This window comes from Pongo abelii, chromosome 3 (assembly GCF_028885655.2).
Source record: "Pongo abelii isolate AG06213 chromosome 3, NHGRI_mPonAbe1-v2.0_pri, whole genome shotgun sequence".
NCBI lineage: Eukaryota > Metazoa > Chordata > Mammalia > Primates > Hominidae > Pongo > Pongo abelii.
Genome location: NC_071988.2, coordinates 143,980,785 through 143,997,544, shown reverse-complemented (window position 1 = coordinate 143,997,544; position 16,760 = coordinate 143,980,785). Strand labels below are relative to the sequence as shown.

The window sequence follows — 16,760 nt, the reverse complement described above, 5'->3', positions numbered from 1 at the left end:
CCAATCCAGCAAGGCAGGCCAACATTCGAATTCAGGAAATACAGAGAACACCACAAAGATACTCCTCGAGAAGAGCAACTCCAAGACACATAATTGTCAGATTCACCAAAGTTGAAATGAAGGAAAAAATGTTAAGGGCAGCCAGAGAGAGAGGTCGGGTTACCCACAAAGGAAAGCCCATCAGACTAACAGCTGATCTCTCAGCAGAAATTCTACAAGCCAGAAGAGAGTGGGGTCAATATTCAACATTCTTAAAGAAAAGAATTTTCAACCCAGAATTTCATATCCAGCCAAACTAAGCTTCATAAGTGAAGGAGAAATAAAATACTTTACAGACAAGCAAATGCTGAGAGATTTTGTCACCACCAGGCCTGCCCTACAAGAGCTCCTGAAGGAAGCACTAAACATGGAAAGGAAAAACTGGTACCAGCCACTGCAAAAACATGCCAAATTGTAAAGACCATCAATGCTAGGAAGAAACTGCATCAACTAACAGGCAAAATAACCAGCTAACATCATAATGACAGGATCAAATTCACACATAACAATATTAACTTTAAACGTAAATGGGCTAAATGCCCCAATTAAAAGACACAGACTGGCAAATTGGATAAAGAGTCAAGACCCATCAGTGTGCTGTATTCAGGAAACCCATCTCATGTGCAGAGACACACATAGGCTCAAAATAAAGGGATGGAGGAAGATCTACCAAGCAAATGGAAAACAAAAAAAGGCAGAGGTTGCAATCCTAGTCTCTGATAAAACAGACTTTAAACCAAAAAAGATCAAAGGAGACAAAGAAGGCCATTACATAATGGTAAAGGGATCAATTCAACAAGAAGAGCTAACTATCCTAAATATATATGCACCCAATACAGGAGCACCCAGATTCATAAAGCAAGTCCTTAGAGACCTACAAAGAGACTTAGACTCCCACACAATAATAATGGGAGACTTTAACACCCCACTGTCAACATTAGACAGATCAACGAGACAGAAAGTTAACAAGGATATCCAGGAATTGAACTCAGCTCTGCACCAAGCGGACCCAATAGACATCTACACAACTCTCCACCCCAAATCAACAGAATATACATTCTTTTCAGCACCACACCACACCTATTCTAAAATTGACCACATAGTTGGCAGTGAAGCACTCCTCAGCAAATGTAAAAGAACAGAAATTATAACAAACTTTGTCTCTCAGACCACAGTGCAATCAAACTAGAACTCAGGATTAAGAAACTCACTCAAAACCGCTCAACTACATGGAAACTGAACAACCTCCTCCTGAATGACTACTGGGTACATAATGAAATGAAGGCAGAAATAAAGATGTTCTTTGAAACCAAAGAGAACAAAGACACAACATACCAGAAACTCTGGGACACATTCAAAGTAGTGTGTAGAGGGAAATTTATAGCACTAAATGCCCACAAGAGAAAGCAGGAAAGATCTAAAATTGACACCCTAACATCACAATTAAAAGAACTAGAGAAACAGGAGCAAACACATTCAAAAGCTAGCAGAAGGCAAGAAATAACTAAGATCAGAGTAGAACTGAAGGAGACAGAGACACACAAAAAACCCTTCAAAAAATCAATGAATCCAGGAGCTGGTTTTTTGGAAAGATCAACAAAATTGACAGACTGCTAGCAAAACTAATAAAGAAGAGAGAAGAATCAAATAGACGCAATAAAAAATGATAAAGGGGATATCACCACCGATCCCACAGAAATACAAACTACCATCAGAGAATACTATAAACACCTCTATGCAAATAAACTAGAAAATCTAGAAGAAATGGATAAATTCCTCGACACATACACCCTCCCAAGACTAAACCAGGAAAAAGTTGAATCTCTGAATAGACCAATAACAGTATCTGAAATTGAGGCAATAATTAATAGCTTACCACCAAAAAAAGTCCAGGACCACATGGATTCACAGCCAAATTCTACCAGAGGTACAAGGAGGAGGTGGTACCATTCCTTCTGAAACTATTCCAATCAACAGAAAAAGAGGGAATCCTCCCTAACTCACTTTATGAGGCCAGCATCATCCTGATACCAAAGCCTGGCAGAGACACAACAAAAAAAGAGAATTTCAGACCAATATCCCTGATGAACATCCATGCAAAAGTCCTCAATAAAATACTGGCAAACCGAATCCAGCAGCACACCAAAAAGCTTATCCACCATGATCAAGTGGGCTTCATCCCTGGGATGCAAGGCTGGTTCAACATAAGAAAATCAATAAACATAATCCAGCATATAAACAGAACCAATGACAAAAGCCACATGATTATCTCAATAGATGCAGAAAAGTCCTTTGACAAAATTCAACAACGCTTCATGCTAAAAACTCTCAATAAATTAGGTATTGATGGGACGCATCTCAAAATAATAAGAGCTATCTATGACAAACCCACAGCCAATATCATACTGAATGGGCAAAAACTGGAAGCACTCCCTTTGAAAACTGGCACAAGACAGGGATGCCCTCTCTCACCACTCCTATTCAACATAGTGTTGGGAGTTCTGGCCAGGGCAATCAGGCAGGAGAAAGAAATAAAGGGTATTCAATTAGGAAAAGAGGAAGTCAAATTGTCCTTGTTTGCAGATGACATGATTGTATATCTAGAAAACCCCATCGTCTCAGCCCAAAATCTCCTTAAGCTGATAAGCAACTTCAGAGAAGTCTCAGGATACAAAATCAATGTGCAAAAATCACAAGCATTCTTATACACCAATAACAGACAAACTGAGAGCCAAATCATGAGTGAACTCCCATTCACAATTGCTTCAAAGAGAACAAAATACCTAGGAATCCAACTTACAAGGGATGTGAAGGACCTCTTCAAGGAGAACTACAAACCACTGCTCAATGAAATAAGAGAGGATACAGACAAATGGAAGAACATTCCATGCTTATGGGTAGGAAGAATCAATTTCGTGAAAATGGCCATACTGCCCAAGGTAATTTATAGATTCAATGATATCCCCATCAAGCTACCAATGACTTTCTTCACAGAATTGGAAAAAACTACTTTAAAGTTCATATGGAACCAAAAAAGAGCCCGTATCACCAAGTCAATCCTAAGCCAAAAGAACAAAGCTGGAGGCATCACGCTACCTGACTTCAAACTATACTACAAGGCTACAGTAACCAAAACAGCATGGTACTGGTACCAAAACAGAGATATAGACCAATGGAACAGAACAGAGCCCTCAGAAATAATACTGCATATCTACAACCATCTGATCTTTGACAAACCTGACAAAAACAAGCAATGGGGAAATGATTCCCTATTTAATAAATGGTGCTGGGAAAACTGGCTAGCCATAATGTAGAAAGCTGAAACTGGATCCCTTCCTTACACCTTATACAAACATTAATTCAAGATGGATTAAAGACTTAAATGTTAGACCTAAAACCATAAAAACCCTAGAAGAACACCTAGGCAATACCATTCAGGACATAGGCATGGGCAAGGACTTCATGTCTAGAACACCAAAAGCAATGGCAACAAAAGCCAAAATTGACAAATGGGATCTAATTAAACTAAAGAGCTTCTGCACAGCAAAAGAAACTACCATCAGAGTGAACAGGCAACCTACAGAATGGGAGAAAATTTTTGCGCAACCTACTCATCTGACAAAGGGCTAATATCCAGAATCTACAATGAACTCAAACAAATTTACAAGAAAAAAACAAACAACCCCATCAAAAAGTGGGCAAAGGATAAGAACAGACACTTCTCAAAAGAAGACATTTATGCAGCCAAAAGACACATGAAAAAATGCTCATCATCACTGGCCATCAGAGAAATGCAAATCAAAACCACAATGAGATACCATCTCACACCAGTTAGAATGGCAATCATTAAAAGTCAGGAAACAACAGGTGCTGGAGAGGATGTGGAGAAATAGGAACACTTTTACACTGTTGGTGGGACTGTAAACTAGTTCAACCAATGTGGAAATCAGTGTGGCGATTCCTCAGGGATCTAGAACTAGAAATACCATTTGACCCAGCCATCCCATTACTGGGTATATACCCAAAGGACTATAAATCATGCTGCTATAAAGACACATGCACACATATGTTTATTGTGGCACTATTCACAATAGCAAAGACTTGGAACCAACCCAAATGTCCAACAATGATAGACTGGATTAAGAAAATGTGGCACATATACAGTATGGAATACATATAGCCATAAAAAAGGATGAGTTCATGTCCTTTGTAGGGACATGGATGAAGCTGGAAACCATCATTCTCAGCAAACTATCGCAAGGAGAAAAAACCAAACACCGCATGTTCTCACTTATAGGTGGTAACAGAACAATGAGAACAGATGGACACAGGAAGGGGAACATCACACACTGGGGCCTGTTGTGGGGTGAGTGGAATGGGGAGGGATAGCATTAGGAGATATACCTAATGTTAAATGACGAGTTAATGGGTGCAGCACATCAACATAGCACAGGTATACATATGTAACAAACCCATACGTTGTGCACATGTACCCTAAAACTTAAAGTATAATAAAAATAAATAAATAAATAAATAAATAAAGTAAAAAAAAAATCCTAAGGTTACTCAAAGTGTTGTTTAGGTGAAGATGGATGATGCCTTCCTTGAATCATCAGCTACCACCGACAGAGTGAAGTGAGATGGAATAGCAGGCACAATCTCATTCATCCTACTCTATGTAGCCCAATGGGTCCAGAATTTATCATCACTATTTTACACTGGAAAAAAGATGAGATTATGAGGGGTCAGGAGGCTTTGAGTTTTTGCTCTAACTTCACCACTAATTAAGAATGTGATCTTCGGTAAGCCACTTTAACCTCTGTAAATGTCAAATTTCTTATCAGTAAAATGTGACTATACAAGACAATAAATTTGAAAATACTTTGCAAAATTGAAAGTACCATGGAAATAATTCTTCAATCCCAAAAGGTTATGAACATTATTAAAATTTGCCACATGGAAGAGCACACACCACAGAGACGTAACTGTGATCATAAACAGATTTACAAAAGTGGTATTTCATTATGGAGGGCCATATGGCTGATAAAGACAAATGCATCACCAAGCTATGTCCGAGCTCATTCAGATTTTTACAGGAAACACAGAGCTTCTAGCTGAATTATGTCTGGATGGTGTGGAAATTGTCCAACATGTTCCTAATTTCAAAGAAACAGAACTGAATCTTGAAAACTCAAGAGGCCTTTACAGAAACTGACAAGAGATGAATTAATATAGGTATCAAGCTACAGACCAAATTAAAGTTTTACAAAACTGTGAAAAAGGGTCAGAAAGAAGAAATTTATGGGAAGCAGAGTCCTTGAAAGTCAGCTTTGATGGACTGACAATATGTGCAACACAGTGAGCAACCTCTTAGGTAGGCAGCTTCAGGGACGGGGGCTGCCCTTTTGAAAGGACTTGGGCCACTCTTGAGTCTAAGAGGCTAAGTCACAAACAATGCTAAGCAACTAAAAATAGCTTCTTGTTTAATAGTAAAATTCTGCACAGTAAAAGGAGAAGCAGGGGGTATGACACACGTGGTAGTTAGCAATCTACTACTGACTTTACTACCACTACAACCAGAAAAGCCAGCTGATGTGTCAGACGTGAGAAAGCGAAAGTATGTCACAGCGAATGTAGCTTTTCCCCACGTATTTCAAGAAAAAAATGAAAAAGCCAATTTCTGTAATGGTGCCTACTGTGCATTAACAGAGATGAACTAGGGGTCTAAGAACTCAGTTTTCTACAGGGTCCCAGAAATATAGCCATATATTGCCCCATTCTCTAATGGAAATAGCCAGAGAAATAGAAATATCAAGACTGGAGAACATCAAATACCTCATTGGAAAAGCCCCCACATAGGAAAATGTGTGGGCTTGAATTCTTCCATTCTGGAAGGGTAAAGGCCTGAGTGATGATGCTGGGATTAGACACTGAAACGCTTTAGAGAAGCAAAACAAGTATAATAAAGCTGTACTTTATTGTATTAAATAAATGACACACAGACTACCAAATAGCCTGCCCCTTATAACAGCGTTAATGTGATTTTGATCTGAAGTGTATGGAGATATTTTGCATTTTTTCGTATAAAAAGTTCATGAGATTTGGCCCTAATCTGACCTTTTCTTCATTTTTTTTTCTACTTGAGGGACTATAATCTTTATTTTTAAATTTGTTTTATATTCTCCGAACATTACCTAATGCATAGAAAACTCTTATTGAACCATTTTTCTCTGTTCTTTGTAAAATATTACAATGGACTGTTCCTTAGACTGCTTTAATCATTCCTGCCTACGCACCCTCCTCAAAATCCAGTTTAAATTAATTGTTCCTTATTCAAAATTCCTTATATCCACCTCCCTTGGGGCAGCAATCACCTATCACCCAGGACTACACTTGTGTATGTACATATCTTCCCTATTACAAATCAGGTTCTTTGAGAAAATACAAATGGTAAGAGAGTGGATTTTTGGAGTCAGAACATTCTCTTTTCAAACCCTTCTTCTGCCCCTTACTGGCAATAAGGGCTGAGTGACCCAGAGCAAATTACTTAACTTCTCTGAGCCTCAGTTTTCTAATCTGCAGAATAGGAGCCATCACTTCACAAGTTTGTAAGACTTAAATTAGAGTAAGTGCCTGCCTGTACACTGTTCTCTTTTCTCTCTTTCTATATACCTGAAGGCATCATAGGTGCTACATGTCTGTTTAAAGACCAGACAATATTGTCTTAAACAAACAAACAAAAACACAGACAATACCATCTTTAAAAAAAAAAAAAAGTCCAGGTAAGAAATAAATAAGGCCGTAGAATGGAAGCTTTACAAGGACTCTCTCTGAGAGAGGATCACCTCAAATGTCCCCAGGTTAAATTAGAAGTATATATCCGTACAATTGTTCAGCCAGTTAGTGCACTGTACTGAGGATGAATGAACACCTATCCTAAATATCCTAGTCTACTGACTAAAAAAAAAGATCATATTTCATAACGATTATTGTTACAGTCATAGTGTCCCAGGTGATTTAGAGGATAAGTAAAAATCCATTAAAGAGGTAAAGACATAAAAACGAGAAACATGGACTGGTTTACACATAACACATACAAAGTCTACTATAAAACTAGCATCAGTATCCTTGAATGCAAACCTTTTTCTGAGTATTTAACAATCACACCCTTTAAAAAATGTACAGTAGACATTAAGAGACTTAGATATACAAACATTTTATAATTAAAACAGCGTAAAACAGTACCTCAAGTTCAATAAGCATTTTATGTATTCTAATCTTAGTATTTCTCTAGCTGACATGTAAGAAGCAATCTATCTTATTGTATGCAATTAGCTCATTGTGTGGATAAAAAGGTAAAACCATTCTGAAACAGGAAACCAATATACTTCCTGTTTAATCAACAAATCTAAACATTTATTCTTTTCATCTATTTACTCTTGCTCTTGTCCACCACAATATGCTACTCACATGTTCAGTGTAGTTTTATGACAAAGAGAAAATTTTCATGAGTTACTTTTGTATCCCCACCCCCTTAAAGAAAGGAGGAAAAACTGTTTCATACAGAAGGCGTTAATTGCATGAATTAGAGCTATCACCTAAGTGTGGGCTAATGTAACCAAGAGGGATTTCACCTAAATCCATTCAGTCAGTCTTTGGGGGTTTAAAGAAATTCCAAAGAGTCATCAGAAGAGGAAAAATGAAGGTAATGTTTTTTCAGACAGGTAAAGTCTTTGAAAATATGTGTAATATGTAAAACATTTTGACACCCCCATAATATTTTTCCAGAATTAACAGTATAAATTGCATCTCTTGTTCAAGAGTTCCCTATCACTCTCTTTAATCACTACTCACAGTAACCTCAACTCCTGCCACAATGTACAGGATGCAACTCCTGTCTTGCATTGCACTAAGTCTTGCACTTGTCACAAACAGTGCACCTACTTCAAGTTCTACAAAGAAAACACAGCTACAACTGGAGCATTTACTGCTGGATTTACAGATGATTTTGAATGGAATTAATGTAAGTATATTTCCTTTCTCACTAAAATTATTACATTTAGTAATCTAGCTGGAGATCATTTCTTAATAACAATGCATTATACTTTCTTAGAATTACAAGAATCCCAAACTCACCAGGATGCTCACATTTAAGTTTTACATGCCCAAGAAGGTAAGTACAATATTTTATGTTCCATTTCTGTTTTAATAAAATTCAAAGTAATATGAAAATTTGCACAGATGGGACTAATAGCAGCTCATCTGAGGTAAAGAGTAACTTTAATTTCTGTTTTTTTGAAAACCCAAGTTTGATAATGAAGCCTCTATTAAAATAGTTTTACCTATATTTTTTATATATATTTGTGTGTTGGTGGGGGTGGGAAGAAAACATAAAAATAATATTCTCACTTCATCGATAAGACAATTCTAAACAAAAATGTTGATTTATGGTTTCATTTAAAAATGTAAAACTCTAAAACATTTGATTATGTCATTTTACTATGTAAAATATCAAAATCTATTTCCAAGGAGCCCACTTTTAAAAATCTTTTCTTGTTTTAGGAAAGGTTCCTAAGTGAAAGGCAGCATAACACTAATAGCGCAGAGTCTGGGGCCAGATATCTGAAGTGAAATCTCAGCTCTGCCATGCCCTAGCTTTCATGATCTTTGGCAAATTACCTACTCTGTTTGTGATTGTTTCATGTCTACTTAAATGAATAACTGTATATACTTAATATAGTTTTGTGAGAATTAGTAAGTAAATGTAAAGCACTCAGAACCGTGTCTGGCATACGGTAAATACCATACAAGCATTAGCTATTATTAGTAGTATTAAAGATAAAATTCTCACTGAGAAATACAAAGTAAAATTTTGGACTTTATATTTTTACCAATAGAACTTGAGATTTATAATGCTATATGACTTATTTTCCAAGATTAAAAGCTTCATTAGGTTGTTTTCAGATTCAGATAGAGCATAAGCATAATCATCCAAGCTCCTAGGCTGTATTAGGTGTGTAAAGCTACCTAGTAGCTGTACCAGTTAAGAGAGAATGAACAAAATGTGGTGCCAGAAAGTGCTTGTGCCAGGGTGAATCCAAGCCCAGAAAATAATAGGACTTAAGGGGACACAGATGCAATCCCATTGACTCAAATTCTATTAATTCAAGAGAAATCTGCTTCAAACTACTCTTCTGAAAGATGTAAAGGAGACAGCTTACAGATGTCACTCTAGTTTAATCAGAGCCACATAATGCAACTCCAGCAACATAAAGATACTAGATGCTGTTTTCTGAAGAAAATTTATCCACATTGTTCATGCCAAAAACTTAAACTCGAATTTGTAGAATTTGTAGTGGTGAACTGAAAGCGCAATAGATGGACATATCAGGGGATTGGTATTGTCTTGACCTACCTTTCCCACTAAAGATTGTTAGAAAGATGAAATTATGTGCATAATTTAGGGGGTGGTAGAATTCACTGAAATCTAACAGTTTGAAACCAAAAGTAATGATAAACTCTATTCATTTGTTCGTTTAACCCTTATTGCACATTTACAAAAGATTTTAGAAACTAATATAAATATTAGATTCCAAGGATGCTATGTTAATGCTATAATGAGAAAGAACTGAAATCTAATTCCGGCTCTACCTACTTATGTGGTCAAATTCTGAGATTCAGTGTGCTTATTTATAAAGTGGAGATGATACTTCACTGCCTACTTCAAAGATGACTGTGAGAAGTAAATGGGCCTATTTTGGAGAAAATTCTTTTAAATTGTAATATACCATAGAAATATGAAATATTATATATAATATAGAATCAAGAGGCCTGTCCAAAAGTCCTTCCAAAGTATTATAATCTTTTATTTCACTGGGACAAACATGTTTAAAATACATCTTAATATAGTGATTGTAGAAAAGTAAAAATTTAAGACATACTTAAAAATGTGTCTTGCTCCAGGCTATATTGAGAGCCACTACTACATGATTATTGTTACCTAGTGTAAAATGTTGGGATTGTGATAGATGGCATCCAAGAGTTCCTTCTCTCCCTTAACATTCTGTGATTCTTAACTCTTAGACTATCAAATATAATCATAGAATGTGATTTTTATACTTCCACATTCTAACTCATCTGGTTCTAATGGTTTTCTATGCAGACTGGAAAAGTAATCAGCCTACATCTGTAATTCACATTTAGATGCAGAAATTCTAACATTTTGCAAAGCCAAATTAAGCTAAAACCAGTGAATCAACTATCACTTAACGCTAGTCATAGGTACTTGAGCCCTAGTTTTTCCAGTTTTATAATGTAAACTCTACTGGTCCATCTTTACAGTGATACTGAGAACAGAGAGAATGGTAAAAACTACATACTGCTACTCTAAATAAAATAAATTGGAAATTAATTTCTGATTCTGACCTCTATGTAAACTGAGCTGATGATAATTATTATTCTAGGCCACAGAATTGAAACATCTTCAGTGTCTAGAAGAAGAACTCAAACCTCTGGAGGAAGTGCTAAATTTAGCTCAAAGCAAAAACTTTCACTTAAGACCCAGGGACTTAATCAGCAATATCAATGTAATAGTTCTGGAACTAAAGGTAAGGCATTACTTTATTTGCTCTCCTGGAAATAAAAAAAAAAAAGGAGGGGGAAAAGTACGACATTTTAAAGTGACATAACATTTTTGTATTTGTAAAGTACCCATGCATGTAATTAGCCCACATTTTAAGTACACTGTGAACACGAATCATTTCTAATGTTACATGATTAACTGGGGAGTATAAGCTACAGAGTTTGCACCTACCATCTACTAATGGACAAGCCTCATCCCAAACTCCATCACCTTTCACATTAACACAAAACTGGGAGTGAGAGAAGGTACTGAGTTGAGTTTCACAGAAAGCAGGCAGATTTTATTATATATTTTTCAATTCCTTCAGATCATTTACTGGAATAGCGAATACTGATTACCTGAAAGGCTTTTGAAATGGTATTTCCTTATCATTTGATGTAAGGACTACCCATAAGAGATTTGTCTTAAAAAAAAAAAAACTGGAGCCATTAAAATGGCCAGTGAACTAAACAAACAACAATCTTTTTAGAGGCAATCTCCACTTTCAGAATCTTAAGTATTTTTAAATGCACAGGAAGCATAAAATATGCAAGGGACTCAGGTGATGTAAAAGAGATTCATTTCTGTCTTTTTATATCCCATCTGCTAAGGTATAAAATTCATGAGTTAATAGGTATCCTAAAATAAGCAGCATAAGTAGAGTAGTAGAAAGACATTTCTAAAAGTAACTCCAGTTGTGTCCAAATGAATCACTTATTAGTGGACTGTTTCAGTTGAATTAAAAAAATACATTGAGATCAATGTCATCTAGACATTGACAGATTCAGTTCCTTATCTATGGCAAGAGTTTTCCTCTAAAATAATTAACATCAGAAAACTCATTCTTAACTCTTGATACAAATTTAAGACAAAACCATGCAAAAATCTGAAAACTGTGTTTCAAAAGCCAAACACTTTTTAAAATAAAAAAATCCCAAGATATTACAATATTTAAACAATTATGCTTAAGAGGTTACAGAACACTATAACAGTTTTTTAAAAGAGAATACTTATTTAAAGGGAACACTATATCTCACTTGCTTTTTGTTCCCAGGGTAGGAATCACTTAAAATTTGAAAAGCTCTCTTTTAAATCTCACTATATATCAAAATATTTCCTCCTTAGCGTATCAACTAGAGGAAGCGTTTAAATAGCTCCTTTCAGCAGAGGAGCCTAATTTCTAAAAAGCCAGTCCACAGAACAAAATTTCTAATGTTTAAACTTTGAAAAGTTGGCAAATTCACCTGCATTGATACTATGATGGAGTAGGGATAGGTATAAGTATTTATGAAGATGTTCTTCACACAAATTTCTCCCAAACAGAAGCATGTCCTAGCTTACTCTAGTCTAGTTCTATTCTGCTTTGGGGAAAATATAAGGAGATTCACTTAAGCAGAAAAATAGGAGACTCTAATCAAGATTTAGAAAAGAAGAAAGTATAATGTGCATATCAATTCATACATTTAACTTACACAAATATAGGTGCATACTCAGAGGAAAAGCGATCAAGTTTATTTCACATCCAGCATTGAATATTTGTCTAGATCTGTTTTTATTTAAAGGTTTATTTGCACCCAATTCAGGGAAAAAATTTTTGTGTTCATTGACTGAATTAGCAAATGAGGAAAATCTCAGCTTCTATGTTACTATCATTTGGTATCATAACAAAATATGTAATTTTGACTTTCATTTTGATGATTTCAAGAAAATGTGAATAATTAATATGTTTGGTAAGCTTGAAAATAAAGGCAACAGGCCTATAAGACTTCAATTGGGAATAACTGTATATAAGGTAAACTACTCTGTACTTTAAAAAATTAACATTTTTCTTTTATAGGGATCTGAAACAACATTCATGTGTGAATATGCTGATGAGACAGCAACCATTGTAGAATTTCTGAACAGATGGATTACCTTTTGTCAAAGCATCATCTCAACACTGACTTGATAATTAAGTGCTTCCCACTTAAAACATATCAGGCCTTTTATTTATTTAAATATTTAAATTTTATATTTATTGTTGAATGTATGGTTTGCTACCTATTGTAACTATTATTCTTAAGACTATAAATATGGATCTTTTATGATTCTTTTTGTAAGCCCTAGGGGCTCTAAAATGGTTTCACTTAAATTATTTATCCCAAAATATTTATTATTATGTTGAACATTAAATATAGTATCTATGTAGATTGGTTAGTAAAACTATTTAATAAATTTGATAAATATAAACAAGCCTGGATATTTGTTATTTTGGAAACAGCACAGAGTAAGTATTTAAATATTTCTTAGTTACTTGTGTGAACTGTAGGATGGTTAAGATGCTTACAAAAGTCACTCTTCCTCTGAAGAAATATGTAGAACAGAGATGTAGACTTCTCAAAAGCCCTTGCTTTGTCCTTTCAAGGGCTGATCAGACCCTTATTTCTGGTATCTCTTAGCAGATTATATTTTCCTTCTTCTTAAAATGCCAAACACAAACACTCTTGAAACTCTTCATAGATTTGGTGTGGCTATGAATTCTCCAATATCTTACACCTTGCCCAGTGCCATGAGGAGGCTCACCTGTATGGCCTATATCAAAGGTCTTCCCTGTCCTTTGGCTTTCCATTGGGTTCTGCCACTGGGGAATGCTGGTAGGAACTCTGAGGAACATAAGAGATTCCCTTGACTCCCTCCTTGTGGAATAGACCCAGGATGGCTGTGTCTCTCAACCAAAGAACCCAGATTACCTCAAGGTGGCACTCTGGATACTTTTTCCTTCTGAGTGATTCTGGTAATCTTCCCTTCCACTTCTCTTTAAGCCTAGGGAGGGTGGTACTTTTGCTGTTAGCAACTCCAGGGTACTTGTACCATCCCTTGCAGTTTCCCTGTACTCTGACCACAGCTTTTTAAATAGTCCTTTTATTAAATCCTCCTTTTAATTGAGTATGCCATCTATTTCCTGCTGGGACTCAGATACAGTAATTGTATCAGAAATAGCCCCAGAAAATAGACCCTCAAAATAGGATTCTGGGACTGGGTTGTTCATATATTCAAGGAACGCAAGGATAATAGCACATGGGAAATCTATGGGATGTAGTAGCATCGCAATTACTGAACTTATCATCAATGGTAGAATGGGATGAAATGCAGACAGACGGCAAGATGTTGTGAGGTCAAATGGCTGTGGCACTTAGTTGCCACAGAAACAATAGTTATAAAAATTATGATTATTACCTAGATTCTTTTGATGATGACAACCCCAGACAGAGAACAAAGGAAAAAAAGTTATCAACATACAATTAAAAACATACATGGGCAACCAGAATGCCTCTTCAGCAGCTTTGAAGAAGTCATTCGTCTCTTCAAAATTGCCGAGTAGAAGTAAAAGGGACTCTTCTCATTAAATACTTCACTTGGAAGATTTTTTCTCACATCTCATCCATTAAATCTTATCTTGGTCAGTTTTAAGGTCTGAGTGTTCAATGAGGCATTCTTCTACCAGACTTCTACCAGAAAACTGATGAAATGGCTGAGATTACCTTTTGGCCATTTAGGGGTTGTTCATATAGCTGAACCAACAAGCACGTAAAGGACCACCGTACTGAGCAGGGTGACTGATTTTGATGAAAAGGGGGAAACTCAGTGCCTTCTATAGAACTGGGCAATGACTACACAATAGGTAACACTATATTTGGAACTCAGGAAATTCAGTGGGGGATCTCTTAGCTTTCTATCCTTAGTAGTATTGGTCAATGGAAAACTGTAACAATCCTTAAAATTCAAGAACATCAAAGACTCAGATTTCACAGAAGTGAGATATGGAGTATACCACCAGGTAAATAATGCCACCCAACCAAAGTACAGAGGGTAAAAGGGAACACGCAAAGGGTAGTGGAAGAATGCAGCTGTACTAACCAACTTTCATGACTAGCTATTGAGGCAGAGAAGAGACTTGAGCAGTTTTGTTTTTCTCCATTTTTATACTTTACTATGTCAAGTTGGACTTGACGTGGTCTCTTATTCTTTATGTGAAGAACACTGGTGATACCTAACATTTTAGATTTCAGGAAAAGTATTGCTGAATTGACATTACCCTATAATGATACAATAACTGATGGGATTTCATGTGTCTCCTTTGCTAGGAACACAAACCTTCTTCCTAAAGGAAGGAAGAGAGCACATGCTGAGGAATGAAGGTGTGAACCGTGTATCTTCTACTTTTCCCTCAAAAACAAGTCTATATCCTTTTCCATCCTGATCCTCATCCTGCTAAGTCAAATTGTGTGGAATACATTAATATATTTTCTTGCCTTCTGGTTTCTAGCTGAGTTTGACCACACGGGATTCCTGGTAAGAGGTGAATGTGAGATCACCATGGGATAGCTGTATCACTTGACCAAAGATGAAATTCCTCTCAAAGTTGCCTTTTATTACCTATCTTTCATGGTTCCAGTACCTATTCCTCTATACTTCTCTTCAGGCCTAGGTGCAGTAGCTGTTTCCCTGCGTGATGAAAGCAACCAATACAGGCAGGTCTTGCAGGTTTCAGTCCTCAAGAGAAGGAATGCGCACAACAGACATTATTGCTTTTTCCTGAGGGCATTTTCCAAATTGTGACATAAGAAAATGGAACCCAAGAATGAAGGAATGAAGTGGCAGTCCTATGAGGAGTTAAGAGGCAGGAGTAGTTGAGGGTTGTCAAAGTAGATGGAATTTAAGCGACAAAACCCCATAAAGGAGTGACCTGCAGGGAAGGAACCCATGTATCTACATATAAATTCCCCTCAGTTCGCTGGCTGATCCATCAGCTGCTTATGGAATATAAGACACTTCCCAACTACTAAAAGAAATGGAAGAAAACAGCAGGTAGGAGGCAAATAACCTGAGAAGACACAGGTTGGAGCCAAAGCCCTGCCATGGAGAAAGGGTCTAGTAAACATGTCAGGATTTAACAAAAAAAAAAAAAAAAGAGCCAAGGGCTCTAGGTGAACATGTCTTGGAATAAGGACAAATCTGAAATATACCAGCCCTAACGAAGCCTAAAAACAAGCTTCAATAAGATCAAATGAATATTCTAGATTCTATTTGTCTTCTGAAGACACCTTAATCTAATTTAGATAAAAATAACATCATCCAGAGCCTCTACACTATTTCAGACACATGTAGCATCAGTTTAAAAATTATGAAACCTGCTGGCTAACACGAAATCTTGTCACTACCAAAAATACAAAAAAAAAAATTAGCTGGGTGTGGTGGCAGGCGCCTATAGTCCCAGCTACTCGGGAGGCTGAGGCAGGAGAATGGCGTGAACCTGGTAGGCGGAGCTTGCGGTGAGCCAAGATCATGCCACTGCACTCCAGCCTGGGCAACAGAGCAAGACTCTGTCTCAAAAAAAAAAAAAAAAAAAAAAAAAAAATGAGACCTGCTAACACACACACTCTCTGACTCAAAATTAAGTTGGGCGGCAGGGGGAAAAAATAAACATCTCCAACATAGGATTCAAGTGTAGTTATAAGATACAGACTTTAACTGCTACAATATGTTCAAGAAAATAAAGCATCATATCTAGACAATAGATGAAAAGATAAATTTTTGCCAAAAATTGAATTATATTTTTAAAAATTAAAGGAACATTCCAGAACTAAAAAATACCATGTGTGAAATCAAGAAATCACTAGGTGTGCTTAACGGCATACTGGATATAGCAAAAGACTGTATTAGTGATCTATAGATAAGACAATAAAAAAGTCCAAACAGAAAAAAAGATATATATAAAAAAAGAACATAGTAACACAGAGGTAATTAGAGTTATTAAAAAAAGAAAAAACAAGAGGAGAGGAAAGAAGGAATGGTGAAAGATGTAATGGCTGATAATTTTCATAACCAAATGAAAAGACATCTACCTACATATTAAAGGTTGGTAAAACCCAAGCAGAATAAATACAAAACAACAACAGCAAAATGCACTCACAGACAACCCTCAGATCCATACACAGGCAAATCACAATTAAACTGCTGAAAAGTAAAGACAAAAGGCAGCTAAGTGAAAAAAGGCACTGCCTTCACAAAGCAACAATATATTTGTCAGCAAATACTCCAGCAAAATCTATGAAAGTTG

At 36.3% G+C, this 16,760-nt stretch overlaps 1 protein-coding gene across 1 annotated transcript; it reads left to right on the top strand.

Annotated features, from left to right (window-relative positions):
• Positions 1-7,630: 7,630 nt before the first annotated feature.
• IL2 (interleukin 2) lies at positions 7,631-12,889 on the top strand. The gene is made up of 4 exons (XM_002815115.2): positions 7,631-8,062; positions 8,153-8,212; positions 10,503-10,646; positions 12,498-12,889. The coding sequence occupies exons 1-4, from the start codon at positions 7,916-7,918 to the stop codon at positions 12,606-12,608; spliced, it is 462 nt and encodes a 153-aa protein (XP_002815161.1). The 5' UTR covers positions 7,631-7,915; the 3' UTR covers positions 12,609-12,889.
• Positions 12,890-16,760: the final 3,871 nt, after the last annotated feature.